Raw genomic sequence first — 21,754 nt, 5'->3', positions numbered from 1 at the left:
CGACTTGCCTTTTATGAGCTGCATGTCCTTTACCAAATAACCTAACCTCCCTGGGCCTCCATGTCTTTATCTATAAAATGTGGGAACGAATCATATCCACTTTCTGTGGTTGTTATGAGGAGGAAATGAAATAATGTGAGTAAAGTGTTTAGCGTGGCACCTGGCACACTCTGTGTGCACAAATGCTGCTACACAATTGTTGATAAGACAAGAAGGAGCAAACGGAAGATGAGAGAGACCCTGATTGGTTTGCTATTTAAAAGGCACCAAAAGACTACATTTGGAAGCCTCCAAAATGAGCTTTTTCTGACCTCACTGGTTGTTTGTGACTGAGAGATACTTCCCCAGATTTCTCGTTTTTTCCTCAGGAACAGAAAAGGAAAGCCAAATGAAAATCAAGGGAGGGCATCCAACTGGGCCCAGCATGGAGTCTTTAGAACACAGTTTGTACTGGGCAGAGGGACAAGCCAGGCAGAGGGGAGGACCCAGGAGAGGGCTGGCAGCTGAGGCACCGAGAGGTCACTCTGGTTTGTTACTGATGAGCTAGTGACACGTCACCGACTGCTGGCTACCCTCAGGGTGATCACGCCATTGGTCGGCCCTATCACCAGCCTTTTATTAAGGGAACTGCCTTACGTGGGGTGAGGGTAAAGATGAATACTGGTGGAGGTGAAAAGTTCACAGAAGTTGCCATGGGGATGACCTTACAAGCTTGGTGGAGGTTCCCATGGAAACAAACCTCCAGATACAGCATTAACCATCTAGGTCTCTGTCTTTTATCAATGGCACTTCTCAAAGTAAGAGGTAGTAGAGGGAGGAGGAAAAGCACATCCCACCCCTCAATTCATTGACTGTCTCCCCTGGTCATTTCAAAAGCCACCTTCCTGGGGAAGATTGTCCTCATTCCATCCCTTTCTTCTCTGAACTCCATTTGTATGGCTCTCATGGCCATCATGACTCTTATTGCTTCGATATGTGACAGTGGGATTTAAAGCTTCTAAATGGTTGCTTCATCCTGACCAGAGAGAGCTCAATGTCAACCTGGGGCTCCCTGCGTGCTTCAGCTCAGAAACCCAGCCCCCATTCTTCCATTTCTGCGAGTGAAGCTGCGGTGGTCCCTTTCCTGCAAGTGGCTGCTGGATTGTTCTTATGTTACCATTTGTTGTTCTTCTACTTACATACCTTCATGGTCTCCCAATGCCCACCGAATCAATCCACATGGTTCCCCTTGTTGTTTCTTACTTATCCCTGACTACTCCTCACCCACACTCTCTACAAAAATCACCACTGTTTTCTCACTCTCACACCTTATGTTATTTCCATCTCCATTCTATTGTTTATACTTGAGAAATTCCCAGGCTGCTCTTCTCTCTATTTGAATATGGCCACTTGTCAAGTTCCGTATCCTTCTTGAAAGCTGCGTAAACTCTACGTTAGCCACAGTAGCTCCTGAACTTTGCTACTATGCCACATTTTACTATTCTCTCACCTTGTCTTTTCTGCCCTATAAAATGTTATCATTGTTGAGGACAGCAATCAAATCTTTTACTTCTCAACGATTCCTGGAATACTTAAAACAATTCAGGCATTTGGTGGCTTCTCAAAACTGCTTCAATTTATGGAAGATTTTATAGCCATTGTTCATGGCATTATTTCAAGTATCGTGAGTGATAAAAAGATGAAATAGACCTACCCCAATTATACAGATAACCATTAGAGTCAGGGTAAGCTCTAACCATTAAGCTCTAATGGAAGCAGAAATGAAATTCTACAGGGGAAGCCAACAACAGTTAAGATGGGGAGTTTGTGCCTGTTATGGGGAGAAAACAAATGACACCTTGGAAAAACTAGTGTTTGATACAGGTTTTAAAGAAGGGGTAGAATTTTAGAGATGCAGGACGGAAGAGCGTACCCTAGTGACTCGGGTGTTTGGCTGAAGTAGAAGGTGCAGGAGAAGGGAGTATTCGGGCCAGTGACAGGAAAGTTAGGTTAGATCTGGGTGCATCTGACACCAGGGAAGACATTTCTTTGACTACATGACTTTGAGCAGGGAAGTGACAACTTATCCTGGTCACAAGACTAAACTAAGTTTGGTTGAGGGAGTTGGGACCAGGAACCTGAAGAAAGAATGTCTTAAGACATTGGATTCTGGACTCTCAACTTTTCATCAGCAACAGTACCAAATTATGAAGTCCAGGAGTCATCTGTGGGCATGGCCAGCCTACCACCAAATGCTTTCCTGTCAAACCTTCTGCCTCTGCTCTTAAGCTTCCCCACCCCGTGGAGAACTTACTCCATAGACCAGCTCTCCCACCATGCCATTCCAAGCCTTTGTGTCAGGGTCGCGGGCTCCGTATTTTCCATCACTGACAATCTCAAGACGGTAGGAGTAGCCCACGTGCTTGGCGATCTCCGCAGCCAGCTCCACACAGTAGCCCTCATAGCGGTCATTGCCCTCAAACTGGTTGGCATTCTTCTTGAGCATTACATAAGGATCTTCCTAGTGGAGAAATGGGGAGACAGAGAATGTGGGTTATGCGATCACTCATGGGTAGCGAGGACTTTGGCATGGCAGAGGAGGACGTCATCAATATCGGGTAACTTTGGGGATGTCTCTCTAGCCCCTAGATCCACTTCCTGCATGTCTGCTTCCCCCATTACAAAACTTCTTGGGTTATGGAAACAAACTATTAAAATAAGAATGTTTCACCATTGAGATGTGGTCCACCACTTTTCAAATTATGTTCCAGGACCGCTTGTATATTTTGGAGGTACCTCTGAGGGCCTTGTATTGGGGAAGAGCACCCTAAATAAGCTCTAGGTTTCTTACGATCGATCACTGAAAATAATAGCAGCTTCACTTACACCCACTTTAGGTGCTGGACTGTAAGAAGCTTTCTTTGAAAATGGCTTCTACTGCAGGAGGGTGGAGTCTGAGAACCACCACATGTTAGTCTCACCCTTCTGTTTCATATATGGGGAAACTATTTCTCCAAGGGGAGTAAGTGACTTTTCCAAGGGCACAAAGTGAAATCATGGCAGAGCCAGAGTGGAACAGAGTGGAACCTCTGACCTCTAGGAAATACCTTTTCCCACTCCTTCTTTCTACCTATAGTGCAGTTGGGGCAAGAAGAATGACCAGCTTTCACTTCTGGGGAAAACCTTTGTGTGGGTCCAGGCTGCATCCTGGGTAACTTCGAGGAAGGACTGAGTACTCACTAGGATTGTAGTGACGATGTACGTTCTGTTCTGGACACTTGAATTATCACCCCCGGCTTGAGCATCAGTGGCTGCAGGGACAAACTTATCGTCTTCATTCCAGTAACCGATCTGTGAATGAGAGGAAGGTGGTGACATAAGGTAAGGCAGGCTCCTCAGGACTGGCCAACTCTGGGTCACCCAGCTGACACCACCAGACAGGAAAGCAAGGAGCTCAGCATCAGACCATGACACAGCCGGCTCTAAAGTATTGGGGGATGAAAACAAGAGGCAAGATGCTCTCTGGGTCCTCCCAGCCCCATCCCTGTGAAAATCCTCACCATGATGGGCTAAGCCTGGAAATTTCCCTGCATGAGGGTTTAACTGTTTACACAGCTAGACGGTTTTGTACAATGCAAGCCAGGGCTGTGGAAATGTAATTCCCTGCAGTGGCCCACAAGGCCAAACCCTTCTTTCCCCCATGCTTATTAACCCGTCTCTTTCTGAGCTCATTCTTAACTATAGTTGGAATCATGTGACTTAAAAATTACATTCTTTGGCTTTTTAGGTTAATGATATTTTTCCATTTAGGTTTAACTTCCTGGGTGATGGTTATTTTATCCTTTATTTATTGATTTCTCATATTTCCAACTATTTTAATACTGAGCATATAGTAGTACCTAAAAATACTGGCTAACATTATTTAAAAAATCAGTTAAGTTTTTTATACCGATTCATTTTCCACAGTATTTGAGCAAATATTTATCGGATCCCTATTGTGTGCAAGGCTCTGAGCTAAAACGTTGGCGGTACTGTATGGCAGGCCGTGTTGAGAGAGATACAAAGAACTCTAAAAGCTAGTCTTTGCTCTGAGAATTCGTCTAGTTTTCTTGGGAAGACATGACGCCCACATACACATGACCCCACAGGTGACAAGTGAGTGGCTCAAGTAGCCTGGACCCTGAGGAGCTCAGGGAGGCAGAAGCCAAGTGTGGGAACCTAGGCCGGGAAAAAGGCAGCAGGAGGAGGCAAGGCTTAAGGTCAAGAGGGACGGATGGGTTGGGCCCAAACCTTTTAGACCAGGGAGAATATGAGCCAAGATGTGAAGGCAGGAGTCTGCTCAGATATGTGAGTTCACTGTGTCCTGGGTGGGACATACGGTTAGTCTAAGAGGGCAGTGGGCACTTAGGTCTAGAAAACAGAGGGATTTGAAGGCCAGGCTAAACAGTGTAGACGCTCCTGAAGGCAACAAAAAGTCATGAAAGTTTGGGAAAAGCAAAATGGCATGGCTAACACACACACACACACACACACACACACACACACACACCATCGCTGTCTCCGTCTCTGTCTCTATACGTCGTTAGACAGTTGCATTTTGTTTTGTGGTCTGTAGATGTAAAGCGCAAAAGGGAAGGAGCAGATGCAGAGGGATGAGCAGGTCTCCCAAGAGCCAGAACTCAGCCCAGGCTCACATGCCAATGGTCCCCTTCACCCTGATATCGTTCCCAGTCCCCTCGATTGGAAATGAGCAATTCTCCCTGCAATATCACGGTCGTTGACAATAATAAAAATTGCCTATATTGATTATACTCTTGCTATGTCAGAGGCTATGTGTTTTATAGTTTTGGTGCCGTTCCATCTGGCTTAGGGGCGTTTGTTAAGTTGCCCAAGGTGATGCAACTGGAAAGTGGCAGAGCTTGGCCTGGAGCCTGGGCAACCCGTCTCCAGAGGCAGCTTTTCACCACTCTGCTGTTCTTGCTGAGAGAGGACTTGGCCCAGGGCTGCAAATCACATTAGTTAACATTTATCGAATGCTTGTGTTTCAGGCACTCTTCTAAGTGCCTTTTATGTTTTTAACTCCTTTCATCCTCACAAAAACCTATGAAGTGATTATCATTCCATTTTAAATGTGGAGAAATTGAGATGTGGGGAAATGAAGTAAGATTCCCAAGGTCACAGGAGACTCGGGAGCTAGGCTCTGGCTAGGAAGACTGACGGCAGGGCCAGGCCCTACCGAGCTTCAGTGGCTCCTGTGGGCTTCCACTGGTCCCTGTGGTCGAGCTGTTTGTGGGTCTGTACCCCTCTCTCCGTGATGCTGCAGGCTCCTCGTGCAGGAAGCTGGGACCTGTTCATTCTAGGACCTTATGTGCAGCACATCTTTCACTGAGAAGGTGCTCAGGAAGCATTTGTTGAGAGAATGAGTACATCCAACCTGGAGACAGTGGACCCTGTTGGTCCTGAGTCAGTTCAGAGGCCAGAAGAGGAGCCTGTCTCACTGGGTCAAGATTTATCTTCAGCGTCAGCATGAGTGTGATGTTTCCTGCTTGGGGCACTTTGAGTCCGTGTGAAAGGAGGCCGTTCTTTCTAATGACACCAGAACCAGAAACTTAGATTTCCAGAATGTCAGAACTGGAGAAGGCTGGAAGAAGCATGTCTTCCGACCTCTTCCTTTCTAGAGTGGGAAACAGAGGCTCAGAGACCAGTGGACATGCTCAGGACCACAGTGCAATCTCACCTACCTCCCTTTACTCCATGGAACACTGGGGTGTCTCTATGGAGCCCCTTCCCCACTTTCCATGGGAGGTTGGGCGAGAGGTCAGAGATGAGGCAGCTCTGGGCTCCTCACCCCTGTTTCAACAGTCAGCTCTGCTTTTTATCTGTTTCACACACTGGGATTCCCCTTATGAGTTCATTTTTACAAGGAGGCCTCTGGCTGAAAAATAAATGTTTAAAACAAAGCCCTGTTGTAGTATTTATATCATGATGCAAGTTTAAAACAATTCCAAAGTACTTTTACATGTAACTCTTTTGCTCCGCACACTATGCAAGTAGCACAGGCAGGTTTGGGATTATTTTTCCTGTTTTATAGATAAGAAAACTGAGGTTTGGGGAGATCAAATGATCTAACTTATTACATTATATAGCACATTGGTGAATGGCGGGGTGTAGAAGCCAGGCCATGGATCGCAAGGTAAGGTTATTTAGTATAATTTCTGTAAGCTTGGGAGAAAGTCTGGCAACTATAATTGTTATTCTCCCCTCCCCCATGGATAATGCTAAGGTGCTTTCATTTCCTTCCCTTTCCCTTTCTCTTTTGTCTTCCTTCCTTCTTCCCTCTTCACAATCAGTCACAGGTTGAGCTATTCCTACTCAAACTGTACAACCATCAGTATAGAGGAAGTTACCTCTGACATGCAACTAATTTCTGTAAAACCTGCCTTGTATTAATAGGTATTATTTTTCAAAGTGGGGACTTGATGGTCAAGAGACTGGTCTCCGGCATCAGACAGACCTGGTTTAAAAGGCAGACTTTCCTAATTACTAACTCTATGACCTTGTGCCAGTTACTTGACCTCCATGGGCCTCAGTTCCTGCTCTGTAGAATGGATGCAACAATAGCCCTGGTCTCACAAGGCTGCTGTGAAGACTAAATGAGTTAATGCATGTGCAACAATGAGCATTGTGTGTGGTTCATGCTGTCAGTAAACTGAAAATTGATATTCAGTAGGCTAATGTCTAGTGGAGGCTAACAGGCTTCTATGTGGCAAGATACTTCAATTTCAATTTGCTATTGACCATTATCAATCTCCACAAGAAGCATATATTGTGGAGCATTTCTCAAACTCATTTGACAATATAACTCGCTCTACATGCGGAATGTCATAGGGCAAGTGGTCCCCAAACCACAAAACACTGCTCTAAACTCTCAAGTTATTTTGACAAAAGATGGAGGGTGGGGGGAACAAGATAAATCTGTGTGGACCAGTTTTATATGGCTTAGAAAGAGACTTTAATTTTTGAGGATAGCTGTCCTTCAAAGCTAGTATCAAAGCACGGGTGTTAAATTAGGATCTATAAAAATTACTGTCTAGCTTGATTTATATATAGCTCCTTTGATTCCAAAAGCTAAATGTGTAAACAAGCTTATTTGATTCCTAACCCTTTTTGTAGGGAAATAAAATAATATCGCCAGTCAGAAGAGCAGAGTAATGCCAACACCAAGCTTACACCTCATGTAAGCTAGCAGGCTGAGAAATCTGGGCCCACAGTTTGATAAATAAAAAGAAAGCTGACAAAGATTTTTGAAGAGACATTGCACTTCAGAGATGAGAGCGCAAATTTCCCTTTCTTAAAGAAATGGGTTGGGTTATTATGCGGTACTTTCATTCTCTACTGAGGATATGCAGGAACTTTGATTCTGTCTGGAAGAAAATCAGAGCCAGTAGTTTGGTAAAGATTGGGGCTCACCATTTAGGAGAGGATTTAAACAATTCTGGTAGTGAGAGGTCTTCTCCTGGGGCCAGTTACAATTTTTGATCTGTTTTTCCAACTACTTCTAAAGATTCTTTGAATATAAGAAATGAGTCTAGATGATAGACCAGATTTTTTTTAAGTGGATGAAGTCTAAAAAGGAGATTATCATGGAATAGTAAATTCAATTGATCTACCTTACACAGTCATTAAATCACATTTACACATTTGTATCTCTAGGCTGCCTTTGAAGCCACAGTCCCCGACCTCCAAAAGTGAGTCCATTGCAGTCAGTTTTTAAAATATCAGTTGCGTATTGTGGCAAAGACCACTAGATGACCATCAAGATTGTTGTTCACCTTCCGTGACATAGGGGTATTAGTGGAAGTGGCTGCCTAGCCAGCAATTAAATTGCCTGGCGTCTAGGTGGACCAGGCGGTTAGCGTCTGGTCAATGGAATACTTTAGAAGTGATACACATCTTTCCTAGCCTGACTCCCCCAAATCTCCAGCATCATTTCTGCTTTCTTTCTTCTTCATCTATTAGCTGGATGGTAACAGCCAGAAAGATCTAAGCAGACAGCGGAGCCTCCATAAGTCTTGAGTCTTTTAATCAGAGCCCTTAGCCCCAAACTGGAGACCAAGTGAACAAGAATTAAACTTCTATTGCATTCAACTGCTGAGATTTCAGAGTTTATCTGTTACTGCATCTAGGGTTATCTTAACTACACACTTAAAGAATTTGAACTTAACAAGTTTATGTGCGCCTTTTTCTGAGTTCTGCTTGAAGTGTTCTTTCATTAACTTTGTCAGCATTTTGTTTTCCTATTTGCAGGCAGATCTATGGAAATATGGGTCAGAGTTGTATGCTTCCTGGTTGCCCAGCAACATTCAATAAACCGCAACCCTAATAAACAACCACTATTTGTATGTGCTTACTGTATGTCAATATACTGTAGGCACTGGGGATATAATAAATAACACACCTATGGTCCCTGCTTTTAGAAAGGTGCTTTCAGACATTTTAGTCCTGCTTTTAGACATTTCAGCAGTAATGAGTGGAGAAGAAGGAAAGAGAATACATTTGCGTATCTAGACCAGGGGTCGGCAAACTTTATCTGTAAAGAAAGAGCGAGACAGTAAATATTGCAGGCTTTGTGGGCCTTTCAGTTTCTGTTGCAACTACTCATCTCTGCTGGTGTCGTAGAACAGAGGCAGCCATAAACAGTATATAAATAAACGTGTGTGGCTGTGTTCCCCAAAAAACTTTATTTTTGGACAATGAAAATTTAATTTCATATAATGTTCATATCTCATGGAATAGTCATCTTTGGATTGATTTCAACCATTTACAAATGTAAAGCCATTAGCTCATGGGCTGTATAAAAATAGGCAGCGGCTGAATCGGCCTGCAGGCTGAGTTTGCCAACCCCTTGTAGGGCACTGAACTTATGAGAATATAGCAGAAGAAATAAGTACTATGAAGAAAATAAAATGGAAAAATGGGACTGTGCTGGGTAGGTGGGGGCTACTTCAGGGAGCTTGGTCAGGGACGGCCTCTCCAAAGTGACTTCACGTGAGCTGAGACCGGAAGGAAAAGGAGAAACACAGCCTATGGAACTGTAGTAATAGGGAAGCCAGGTGAAGGAACAGAACGATGCCAGGGTGACTGTGGAGCAACGAGCTAGAGCAAGAGCTGATGTCACAGGGAAGAGGCAGCTAGGGTTCTGAAGGCCATGGTCTGGTGTTGTGTTACATTTTACCTGCAACAGGAAACTGGTGAAAAGTTTGAAGCAGAGGAACAGTAACATAACCTAGTGTATATTTGAAAATTATGGTCCCAGCTATTGTGGTGGGAGAGGGGGTAAGCTCGTGGACAGAGGGGTAAGCTCATGGACAGCAGGACTAGTGGCTGGTAAGGAGGCTCCTGAATGAATCCGGCAGCTGTGGCGGTGGCTTGGGCTCTGGGGTTAGTAGTGGAAACAGAGAAGTGCGTGGATTGACTCTGCCTCTTAGAGCTCTAACAGGATGTGGCATGTCCAAAGTTGGGTAGCAAGGATTTAAAGAACAACCTCCAAAGGACGTATGGAATGGAAGGCTGTGACTTCTTTGGGACTTGAAATTACTTTTGCCACCAGCAGGACTTGGTGTCACTTTAGTCTTTTTTCCTTTCCAGCTCTACACAGGGTCAGAACTAGGGATCACAAACTTGGGCCAGGACAGGGGGACTGAAACCGACTTGCCGTGAGAAGTAGAGGCCTTCAGTCTGGCCCAAAAACAACTACAGGACCAACCGTGACGGGCAAGGATGGTTAAATCAACAGTACTGGTCTCTCTATGAAAGACCTTGGAGAATTTTCCTACTCTTCTCCCTTGGCAGCCATTTATCAGAATTTGTGGTCCCACCTGAATTTGACAAGACATTTTATTTGGATAGAGACCCTTGTACATCAGTACCCCACAGGGAAATGGAATCTCTGAATTTCCAGAGGCAGTGCAATTCTGGCACTTGAAGCTCCTAAATGGACGCTGGATGGATGCTTAGAGCACACACATGTCAGTGGGATGCCCAGATACCTAGAGGGTGTGTTGGCACATTCACGTGCAGGATAAGGCCTGATGATCAGGAAAGTGTTCCTGCATCAAGAAGCAGCAGCCACTCTTTATTACTTCCATCAAGTAAGGCTGCATAATGTTCACTGAAGCCAGCACAACTAGGTCACCCGTGAATCTGAGGAATTACTTTGCTACGAGGCTGATTGAGGAAAAGGCCTGAAGCCACAGATGTGGAAAAATTGATTTTCTGAAAGTCAGATTTCCTATAAACAAAGGATGCTTAAGCCCACATTCTAAGAACGGATTTAGTCATTGGAAAGTAAGTTGAAAAATAGCCTCGGGGTCTGAAAAATAAAGCACAACCATTTGCTTGTGGATTTTAAGGTTACTCTGTTATTTCTGTTTGCTGATTTATCCATTCCATGGGCTTGCACAGCCTGACTCATTCAAACTCAAGGCTGACCAAAAAAAAATCAAAAAAAAAATCCCTGTGGCCTAAAGAATGGAGTTCAAACAAACAAACAAAGACAGACAAACAAAACATAGGCTGAATGCCCATTACATGCTAGGTGCTACTTTTGGGGATCCCTCCCTGTAGGCAATTGGGGGTAGCAGACATTATTTCATTTAAACCTGACAGCACCCTGGGAGGTAAGGGGTATTATCCCCCTTTTGGAGATGATGTAACTGAGATCCCAGAAGCCCAAATAACTTGTTTAATGTCACATTCCTAGTAAAGAGTAAAGCAGAGTCTTAAATCCTGGCCAGGCACAAGAAGGGATGGGGTGGAGGGAGGCCTAGACAGAGGGGACGTGTATGAAGGCTCTAAGGTGAGAAAGAATACGGTGTATTCAAGGAAGTGAAAGTTGATAAGAAGGACTGGAGTGGGGAAAGGAAGGGAATGTCAAGGGTCAAGGTCACAGACAGAGGCAGAGGCCAGAGCACATGGGGTCTGATAAAATTCTGAGTGCTTTTCCCAAGGATTTGAATGTATTCTAAACATTTTAATATCCATCTATATTATATATTACGTGGATACACATGCCCATGTACTTTTCATTCTGCATGAAAAATGGAGTGGATGTGACCACGTGAGGATTAGGACAGAATGGTTAACTTCCTCAATAATCATCCTTCTGAAGTCCTTCAGAATCCCTCAGGAACAGCAGTAGCATTTTGTATATATCTATTACTTTATATTTTTCAAAGTAATTTTCCATCCCTTGGCTCTTCACAAGCACCCCGAGACAAAGGTCAGTATCTTTATCTCCATTTTGCAGATGAGTGAATCGATTCTCAGAGAAAGGCGCTCACTTGCCCAAAGACCCAGTTGGTTCGTGGCAGAGCTGAGTCTGGACTCCTCATTGCCCGAGTCTCTTCAAAGAGATCCAGTCTAGGAAAAGGGGGCCCATCAGACCCTCAGCTCCGGCCGGAGCCTCTGCTCCGCCCTCTCCTCCCTGTGCGATGGAAGCAAAGGGCACCTTTACCTTTCGGATGCCGTCGTGCTTCATTTCGATCACATGGAGGGTGTAGTTGGTCCGGCGTCCTTTCTCGTTAAACTGCACGTTTCCTGTCAAGCCTTCAAACCGCACCTGGAAAACAGATCCACGTGGTGAACAGTGAACTCAGAAGTTGTACCTCATGTTTGTTTGCTGTTTCTGCTCCAGTGGAAAATCCAGAATCCGAGAATGTGACATGGGATGAGGTCTTGGAGTAACATCCATGCTAAAAAAGACTCTCTACACCCTTGACTGTAGAAGGCATTGCTACTAGAGCACAGTTCTCTTTCCTACTAAACTGAGATTCATCTTGAAAACATTTTGCACCCATGGCTTTAGGCAATCGGTAACAATGGGTCACAGTAAGTCTCCATAAGACATCTCTGTGCCACCACCAATCAAACATGCCATTATGACCACCACCATGGGCACCACCACTCCTCACACACCTTCAGATGAAGACACTGAAGGAGGCCTGCTAAGGAAAGGGGCTGGTGTGCCATCCCTGGCAAATCAGGAGAAGAAGCCAGCCTTATGATTGATGCCTTGGGCTGTGCTTGAATATGGTTTTTTAATTCCTTTGTGAGGCCAGAGGACAAAGCACTTGGGAATCTAAAGACCTGGAAGTGGGAGACATGGAGTTTATCCCAGCTTTCCTCTGAACAGCTGAGTAACCTTGGGTGATTCACCTCTCTAAGCCTTCAGTTTCCAAAACTCCTGCCCCATCGAACTTAAATGACACAGCACATGTGAAAGTGCTGTGAAAACTTAAAAGCACCCTAGAGAACCCTTTATGTTAAGACAGAGCAGGCAGGGCTTTAAACAGGTCTGAGCTGGTTAAGACAGAATTTATATTGGAACTCCAAAATATGCTGCATGGGATTTCTTCTCCACGAATGCGTCAGATCAAACTTTCATGGCCTCATAGCTTGAAGCTCATATTGAAGGTCAAGTGGTCATCATGGGTGATCCAAGACCTTGAAGGCTGAGCCTGCTGCTCTGGAGATGACCAATAAATCTCACCCAAGTCCACCCTCAAATTGGGGGTGAGTCTAGCTGCGTATCATTGGCTCAAGTGCCAGAAACCACATTCTTTAATGGTGACTGACCATGTGTCCTCGTATCAGTCTGGCCGAAGGCCAGTAAGATAAGTCTCTCCATGTAACCACTGTGAACCTGGCCCTATAACTCAGCACTGTTTATTTCCCCCATCTTCAAAGAGCTTAAAAGGAAAACTGGCCGGGTTTTATCTTTTCCTGACAGTGAGCAGCTCCTCTGCCTTCAGAAGGATAAGAAAAGCTGGTGTGTGTGTGTGCGTGTGCGTGTGTGTGTGTGTGTGTGTGTGTGTGTGTGTGTGAGAGAGAGAGAGAGAGAGAGAGAGAGAGAGACTGCTCTGAGGCTGACACTGACCCTCTCATCATCTTCTGGCCTGAAGTCTCAGTGGGGAGGCTGGGACAGGCCCACAGTGCTGAACAAATTATACAATAAGCTCTGCACTCTCAGGTGAAATCTAGAGAAATCCAACCCTGGAAAAGTCTAGGCTGGCTTTGTTTTTCAGAGAGAAAACAAAGCATAGATTCTGCTGCAAAGAATAGGAAAAAGGGAGCAATTTCAGTGCATCAGCAACTTTACCTTCTTCTCACTTCGGTCATCTCTTGCCCATCTTTAGCTTTCCCACATTCATTCAGTTTCAAGATAGGGTTTCCACTGTGTTTCCCCGAAAATAAGACCAGGTCTTATATTAATTTTTGCTCCAAAATGCATTAGGGCTTATGTTCAGGGGATGTCATCCTGAAAAATCATGCTAGGGCTTATTTTCCGGTTAGGTCTTCTTATGGGGGAAACACAGTAAGCACCGACTTACATGACTCATTTGGAACACCAGACTGGGATAGATGCGCAGGTGACTGGATAATAGACTGATTTACCCAAACAGAAAGAAGTGTCATCAGTCACCCAAACGGGCATTTTCTTTTTGGTCTTGGTCTCAAGTATCATACCAGTTATCAGTACGGCGTACTAGTGTGGCAAATTGCATACAGCCTCCGTGACTCTTTCCTCATTTGTGTAATGTGACCACCGAGAGTTAATTATGTCTTCAGGTGATTTTAAGGAATAAATGAGACATTTTATGATTAATGCTTGGCCCATTGTGAGTATTCAACACAGGCCAGCCAGCTGTTATTATTGTAACTAACAGTGATATTAATATTACCACCACTTTCCAAGTGTTCCATGTTTATGAAGCACTTTCGAGCTTATTACTTTACCTCCATTCACAGGAACCCCCTGAGGTGTGCCATTTAGAAATTACAATCTTCACTTACGTGGGAGAAAACAAAACTCTAGGAGATAAAGTCATTTGCTCAAGATTTATGGCTTATTAGAAGTGTCAGCGGCAAACCAAAAATCCAGAGGTTCTCATATACTCTGGTATCTTCACTTAAGATACCAAGTGGCCTCTCAACCAGGGGACAATTCTACAGTGCTAGACTCGGGGTATGTGACACAGAAATGTACAAAGTAGTGTGTTTATGTGTCGACTGCTGTTACCTACGATTCTAGCGGGACCTTTCCCAGGCCATGCTGTGTTAATTCCCAATGATGTGTCCACAAGCAAATCCCTGAGTCTGTTTCTTGGTTTACTCCTCACAGAATAGAAATGCCTAGCGTATTGTCTGAGACATAAATGTTCAATGCGTAGTAGTATTTGTTATTTAGATGATGGTGATACTGATGGAGAAAACGACTGCTGCTGTGCTGTATAGGGTGGGTAAGAGGTGTGGAAAACAAGAAGCCCTAACATTGAGCCTTGGGACTAGTATGTTGCTTCAGAGCAGAGGACTCTTTTCAGCAGAAATGAGGGTCTTGTCGCTATTACTTTTACATGCCTTTTTTAAGTTTCAAAAAAATCATTATCAGCGAAGTTCTAGTGACCTGAGGGTCCCTTGCATTGTCACAGTGTTTTTATAACAAGCTGCTTTATTTGATGTTCACAGAAACCCAGTGAGTAGCAAGAGCCCATTTTGCAGATAGGATTATTGAGATTCAGAGCTTATGGCACTTGGGTTCAGGATTCATTGTTAATCATGAGAGGCCCGGGGAAGCTGAAAGCTCTTACAGTCTAGTTGGGGAAGCCAAGACTTATACACTTTTGGAGATAAATCAAAACATGGGAAAAGAGACATTCCAGGACAAACCTTCCATGACGACAGAGCAAGGAAAGGTCAATTCAACGGCTCAGTCCCAAACAGTTTATGTGGACAGTCAGGACTCATAGTCAGAGGGAGAAGCTTCTCAGAAACATGTGCTTTCGGCATATCTGGAGACTGCTGTCCTATCCACCAGGGCTGAGCCTCTGATCTTTCATCCCCGTCACCTGCCCCCTGCAGTGAGAGGGTCAGACTGATGGACACTTGGGGTTTCCCCTCGAATCCTGCCTTCTGGAACTCCTGTCACTGTCCGGGTACCTGCCAACTCCTCCTGTGAGAGATGGAGAATTAACCTTTGGCTTCCTGTAAATGGTATTGGGTGCAGCTCAGAGTCTGCCATGTGTGGGATGCTGAAGCATAACTTGTTTCCTGCCTGGTTACTGCTTCTACGACTTGAGCCGTCAACACAGATGACTCCTCCACCCTGTCCCTCGGGAGGCAGCAGAGCCACTCTGGCCCAGGGATCTGTGACCTCGTTGTGGCTGCCTTCAGCGGATCCCTTCTGTTGGCCTCTCCCCCTGAATGAGTACTGGGTGTGGGCAGTCAAGGGGGACGGGCTAGGTCCCAGTGGGCCCCTTCTTGTTATTCTTCTTGCCAAGGCAAGTCTCAGGACCCATCTGAGCTTCCACTTTCCCACCTGGACAATGAGAAGAATAATCTGAGCTCCAAACATCTCATAGTGTTGCCCTGACATCCAAAGAGACTCATTATCCTTACCTGCACCCCCACCCCCGCCCCAGCCTATGACAAGCCAGTGAGGGAAGCAATGCTAAGAGGATTATGTCCATTTAGTAGATGAGGAAGGCAGTGCCAGAGAAGTGAGCAAATAGCCCAAGATCTCCCAGATAGTGCTTGAGAGCTGCGGTGAGAAGCCAGCTCTTCTCTTCTGAGCTCCTAAGAGACCGGGCCTGATGCCCACAGTCCTGCTCCTGCCCCCACTCTCGTCTCCTGCTAGCTCTCATTTACATCCTCCCCCGACCCTCCAAAGCCACAGTCACTGTTTGTTCCACGTTACCTTCACCCTTCCTGTAATTCCAATTTGCTTGCGATAGTTCCAGGCTACATCTCTCATTCTGGAATAGCTGATAACAGCTTTTCCTCTCACTAGTAGGCATCCCAGTTTGAATGATAAATTAGATGGCCACCCTTTGGAAAGCCCCAGTCCTCGCCCTATAGGAAGCCTTACTTATGTCCACATTCCTCAGTCGTGGCGCTCTGCTCTGAGCATCCGTAGCACCTAAGCCAGGCGGTTAGTGAGCCCTGCGTCCATACCTTTATAGCTCTCATTTCTCAGGAGCTTCCCTTCCCTTCAAAATCGGGTCTTGAGTCCTGAAAGGCAGCAGCTGTCTTTGCCTGTTGCCCACCCCATCACAGACCTCATCTACCAAAGTGCTGGGCATGTGTTTACTTCAATATGCTTGATCATTGGCAGGCAGATTGCACACGGAGAGGGAGGGTCACTATTTAGGGCACATACTCTTTACCTGAGGTCCTGGGATGGACTTCCAGAAGTGTCTATGGGTCCCCCACCTCCTGGCCATGCAAACAGATGTTTGTACCTATGTGCATTTTTCTGGGAAAAAGAGCCCAAAGCCTTTTTATCTTATCCTTAAAGGGCCTATGACCCCCAACTGCTGACCCTGATTTGGGGAGCTGGGTCTTCTCTGCCAGCCAGAAGCCAACATATGGGTGCCCTGATGCCTTCACCTTTCTGGAGCATGGAGGGCTTCTGGGATGTGAGCTCCTTAATATTCCGAGCGGCTCTCTGCATGTCAGGCAGGGGCCAGGCAGCAGCTGATTATCTGCATTCTGCTGGGAGATTATAGTGGGGTGAGGGGTGGGGGTGCATGGATGTTACTGAGGCCATGTACTGTTGTTAGCTGGGCCACAGCTTGTGTGTCTTCCCTGGGCTGGCCCTTTCAGGCTTCAGAGAAGAACCGTTATATGTACAGAGGGAGGTAGCAAGTCGACGTGGGTGGGAGTCCCAGTGTTGCCACTAACTAGCTATATAATTTTGGAACGTTTATTAACATCTCTGAAGCTCAATTTCTCCATTTATAGAGCACAGTTAATAGAATTAGCTACCTCAGAGTGTTATGTTGAGGATTCAGTGAGCTCAAACGTGGAAAGCATGCTCAGAGCCTTATACATAGTAAGCGCTTCACACATCATAGCCGGTATTACCATGACTTTTAGAATTTGATTTCCCGGTGTGCTAGCCCCCCAGGTAGGTGGTGCTGGGGTCTCCAGACCTAACATACAGACATCCCAGCCTGACTACAAGCTAAAGCACAGGTCCTATCCCATTGTACAACCCAAAGGCCAGTGGTCAGGGCAGCAGACACCTGAGCCCCCTTGGACCCCTGGGTCCTAAGGACTGACTGTCATTGGGATTCACCAGCCTGTTGTCGGTACACAGTTGCTCTCTAGTGGAGTGGCGACTTCAAGCAATGGGTCTAGAAGACAAAATGGATGGATAGTGGCCACGACTGAATGTGAAAGGTCCCAGAGGTCAAGGTGTATAAGCAAAGGCCCCTGGGGTCATAGGACAGACTTGGGCCCTGGATGGGCATCTCGTCCAGCCTCTGCTGTTAAGCTGCTGCGTGACCCTGGATGAGTGACTACCCATTCTGGGTTGGCTAGAAAGTAAGGGAAAATGGGCATCGTTAATCTCTAAGAAGACCTCTTTTAGCAATACATTCTTGTGATTCTGCGTGCTTAGCAAAGATTTGAAAAATAAATCAGTTTGAATAGCTGATCTTAGGGTCAGAATGTTGGGGTTTGTTTTTGCTTTAGTTTTTGTGACTAGTTCCCCCATCCCCACCCCCTAAGAGAGACTGAAGGGAGTTTCTTGAGGGCAGGTCTTGCTTTCTCTTAATTGTCCCCAGGGCTTGGCCCAGGCCAGGGCGTGCTCTCGGGAGCAGGTGATTGGCTGCTGGAGAGGGAGGGAGGCAAATGTGTCTTGACTCCAAGACAATATAAAAAAGAGGTCATTATTGTTTTGACTAAGGTACTTGCCTCCTCAAAAACCCCACCAAGGCAGAAGCAGAAGAATGAGTATACATTACAACCAGAGGGACATGCGTTAGACACTCAGAAAAAAAAAAAAAAAGCAGATGCTTAGAATTCTTAGAGCCAGTAAAGACGCAGGAGTCCTCTCTCCCACCTCGTCATTGTCATGAGTAAGGAAAGGAAGGTATGTGGGAGGTCTGAAGGAATACTTCAGAGTCACCCAGATACCAAGGGACCCAGCTGGACTTGGAACCCAGTTCTCTTGCGTCCTGGTTCAGAGCCTTTCCTGCCACCCACGTTGCCTCCCAGCCTTCATCTCTGTCATGATGGCGTCAGAATATCCTTCTAGAGATGTCATTAGGATGGGAGAGGCAAGGGAGTCGAAAGTGTTGTGAAGCTGAGGGCAAGTGCCTGGGACCTTCTGAAACCAGTCTCACATTGCAAATGGAATCTGTCTCGACTGTGGAGTCTGGACGAGCATTTTAAATAAGCCAGAAGGCAGGCGCTGCACCTTAGGCAATCGTTTGGAAGCTGTCTGGTGTCTGCTACTGCTGCGAAGTGATTTGGGGCCACCCTGCATAGACGGGGGATGGCGGAAAGGGCTGCTGGTGGATCCCTGAGCTGTTCTTCCTGTTGTCACAGAGCTGCTGCTTAGCTCCATTCCAAAGGACAGAACTCAAATTCTCCTCCACGTAAAGGCACTGCATCTGAGCCGAGGAACAGCTGTTCCTTCCTTGTCTCTCTCTCCAGGTTGTGAAAATTGCTAGAGTTCTGCATGTGTGGTTGCAAAACAAATGGGGAGAGCTGTACATTTTGCTCTACATTTCTCCCTCATTCAGAAATGCTCCCCTCCTCCCCTGGGAGCACAAATTCACCTTCTGTTGAGTGTAGCCTTAAAAGTTGAGCTGGTTTTTTCCAGGCAGCTCCACTGGGTGGGGAGGGTGGGTGCTGGGGGCATTTGCACCAAACGGTCTTGCCACTGTGCCTGATACTTTGACATGCCTCTGCAGAAAGCGTGCTCTCTTTGCCCAGGCCCCTTTGGAAATACAGCCCATCAGGAGGCATCAGAGGCATCAGATGGTGCTATCCGCCTGCAGTTCGAGAATCACAGTGCTTTTAGAGACTTCTAGAGACTAAAAGAGACATATAGGAGCTCTGAGGCTGATAAAGCTGAGGGCCGGTCTCTAGAATCTTCTACACCAGGGATGTTAAATATACAGCCACGTGTATCATTTTCTGATCCTGCTTCTACAGGAGACATGTTACTAATTAGGTATTTCTGGTCTTCCCTGTCGAATCTGGAGTCAGCCTCAGAATCCTTTGCATAGCCCCTGACTGGAGTGGCCATGACCATGTCCTATCCCTGCTCTTTAACTGTTCTTAAGCGCAAACAAAATGGATGATCACAGTGCTGAGCAGCAGGAAAACAGGATCCTAAGGACTGAGAGACAATTCAGGGCTCCCTCATGAACCGTGCACAGAGAGCAAAGGTAATAAAGAAATCCAGAAAACCAGGGCAACAGAGGAGAGTCCCTAGGAGACCACTAAAATGGTTCTGTTTCATCCCTGTGTATTTGAAGTCTTCTTTCCAAATACAGAATCACCCGTTTCCCTTTTTCAGCATATTCCCTAAGCAGAAAAATAGAGCTTTTGCACTATCAGGAATGATTGATTGGTCCATACTATTGTTTTTCGTTTGTTTGTGTGTTTCTTTGTTTTTAATTTGTCCATGAGCTTCCATATATGCCAAGAGCCACAAACACCATGCAGTGGCTTTCCGAACTTCAAGCATGCGCTACCTTTTCTTTTAAATAGTTACATTCCACTTGACACTGATGCTGAAATCCCCATGAGGCTCCCATAAGATGGGCAGCCGTTGCCGGCCTCACCTGCTGCAGAGCCCTCTGGATATCGATCCCCTGGCCCCAGGGCACAGCGGGGTTCGCCAGGCAGTCCCCAGCATTCCCCCGGCGCGATATATCGATTCTCTGCCTCCGCAGGCTCTGGAAAGCTTCCGCCATCACCTTCACCCCATCGTAGGTGAGCGCAGAGGTGTACTGGTGGGAGGAATGGAGACAGTTAGGTGTCAGAGAGCTCTGACAGGGAGGCAAGTGGGAGCTGTACCTGGGAATGTGTTTCCTGGTGATGAGAATGCCTGCAGTGGGCCAGGTATGGTGTGTGTGTGGTGGTGGTCTTTGGTGGGGGAGGGCTGGGGGGCACTGGAGAACCAGGAAGTGCCTGACCCTTAGATGGGGGGGCTGTTGCTCTACCTCACTAGCCAATATTGCCCCCCAGAACTGTGAATTCAATACTGCTGCTTGTGACTTTGGAAGAGAAGCCAGAATGCTAGATTTTTGTGTGCAGTCTTGCCATTTTAAAATGTTGGCTCAATTGGGGGGAAAATGCATAGATTAAATTCAACACATCTGTATCATCTGTTACAGTCCATGAGATGTTGATTTTCCCTGTATTACAGTCAGCAATTGAGAACTAAGAGGAAGTGTTTACTTTATCACTCCTGTGACAGTAAAAGGAAAAAATAATCCAAGAAGAGTGAGCACTTAATTATTTCCACATGTGGCTCTTCCAAGTGGCAGCTTTATATTCTGCACACTCTCCCCTTGGGCTTATTTATGACAACCCTCAAATTTCCCCCTCTTACCTATAAGGGAGCTAAGATGCCAGTGAAACCAAACCACAATAACAATCCAGGACAGTATTTCCTGGCTTTGGAACTCATGTCTGTTGTTTCCATTAATTTGTCCCCAGTGCCTAGCACCTTCTCTGGCACATTTGAAGTTCGTAGTAAAGAGTTACAGAATCAATGTGTAAGTTTTTTTTCCAGTTTTCAACTTTGATTCTCTCACATTTGATAATCTGCTCCAATCCTTTGAAAATTGGGTGGGGCACTTATATATTACTTAACTGCTATGGTTTGCTCATTGCTTTAAAGCACATTTGTCATTTTGTTTGCTTAATTGAAATAAGTCTGCATTTTGAATTGTTAAGTCAGTGTGAGCAAAAGTGGGATGAGATGCATCTCAGTTAAATGGCCTGCCATTCACCCAAAGAAATGGACCTAGTGATGAGAGAGAGTTGCAAAGGATTCACCATTTGGCGCAAACAAACAAATTTGGCCTCAGAAGCCTCCTCAATGCAGGGTTTCATACAGCCACTGCCAAGCTACTGGGTTTGACATAGGAATGAAAAATTACCTGCTATCCTTATTCTAAACAATTATCAACTAGCAAACACTATAGACTTTGGCTGCAGAATTTATAGCTGCACTTCTGGGTAGTGAGCAGCAGAGAGTCTGCGTGATAATCGGGAGTTGATTTTCTGAGGCAGAGAAGTGATTGATATTGCTTAGTTAGAGATTGCCCTTAATTTCAGGTGGGTACGTGGCTGACCAGAATAAGGGCCAGCTCACTGCACAACTCAAGGAGGCTCAATCCACAAAGAAATGAAAGCAAATAGCATCCCTCTAGAGCTGTGCAAAATGGTGGGCCTGCCCAGAATAGAGACACCATTTTTCCAGCTTCCCCTGTCGCTAGCTGGGGCTAGGTTTCCAGGGTGTGGCCAGCAACATGTGAATGGGTGATCTGTGTGTGACTTCTGAAAAGAGTTTTTTAAAGGAAGTAGTTGTGCTCTTTATTTTCCCCTTCCGACTGGGTAGAATACTGAGTTAATGGTTGGAGCTTCAGCAGCCATTTTGGGCTATAAGGTAGCTTTCATATGCTGAGGAAAGTAGAGCAAGAAGATAGAAGATTCCCGAGTGTTTGATGATTGTGGAACCATTGTACAAGTCCTGGATTGCTGACTTCTGGATTTTTGTTTACATGAGAGAAAAACGAAATGTCTATCTTGTTAAAACCATTGTCATTCTGGATTGTCTGACGTACTCTCAATCTTTACGGATATATTTTCCCTAGCTTGCTCCTCTTAGAAAGCCTATCCTTCTCTAAAGATAACACTGTGGAGAAATGTGGGGCGGGCAACGGGACCGGTGTGGCCCTTTGCCGCC

The 21,754-nt window shown here is 45.7% G+C and overlaps 1 protein-coding gene across 5 annotated transcripts in view; it reads right to left on the bottom strand.

The window, feature by feature from the left end:
* GRIA1 (glutamate ionotropic receptor AMPA type subunit 1) overlaps positions 1-21,754 on the bottom strand; it is a 289,345-nt gene that overhangs the window by 92,848 nt on the left and 174,743 nt on the right. For all 5 annotated transcript variants that reach the window (XM_019750390.2, XM_019750391.2, XM_074313815.1 and 2 more), the window contains 4 exons: positions 19,620-19,787; positions 11,495-11,599; positions 3,220-3,330; positions 2,294-2,500 (listed from right to left, as the gene is read on the bottom strand). In XM_019750390.2, coding sequence (XP_019605949.1) covers positions 2,294-2,500; positions 3,220-3,330; positions 11,495-11,599; positions 19,620-19,787 — 591 coding nt within the window. The remainder of the gene's footprint in view (positions 1-2,293; positions 2,501-3,219; positions 3,331-11,494; positions 11,600-19,619; positions 19,788-21,754) is intronic.

Source organism: Rhinolophus sinicus, linkage group LG10, assembly GCF_036562045.2.
Source record: "Rhinolophus sinicus isolate RSC01 linkage group LG10, ASM3656204v1, whole genome shotgun sequence".
NCBI classification, from domain to species: Eukaryota; Metazoa; Chordata; class Mammalia; order Chiroptera; family Rhinolophidae; genus Rhinolophus; species Rhinolophus sinicus.
This window is presented reverse-complemented; position numbering and strand designations above follow the sequence as displayed.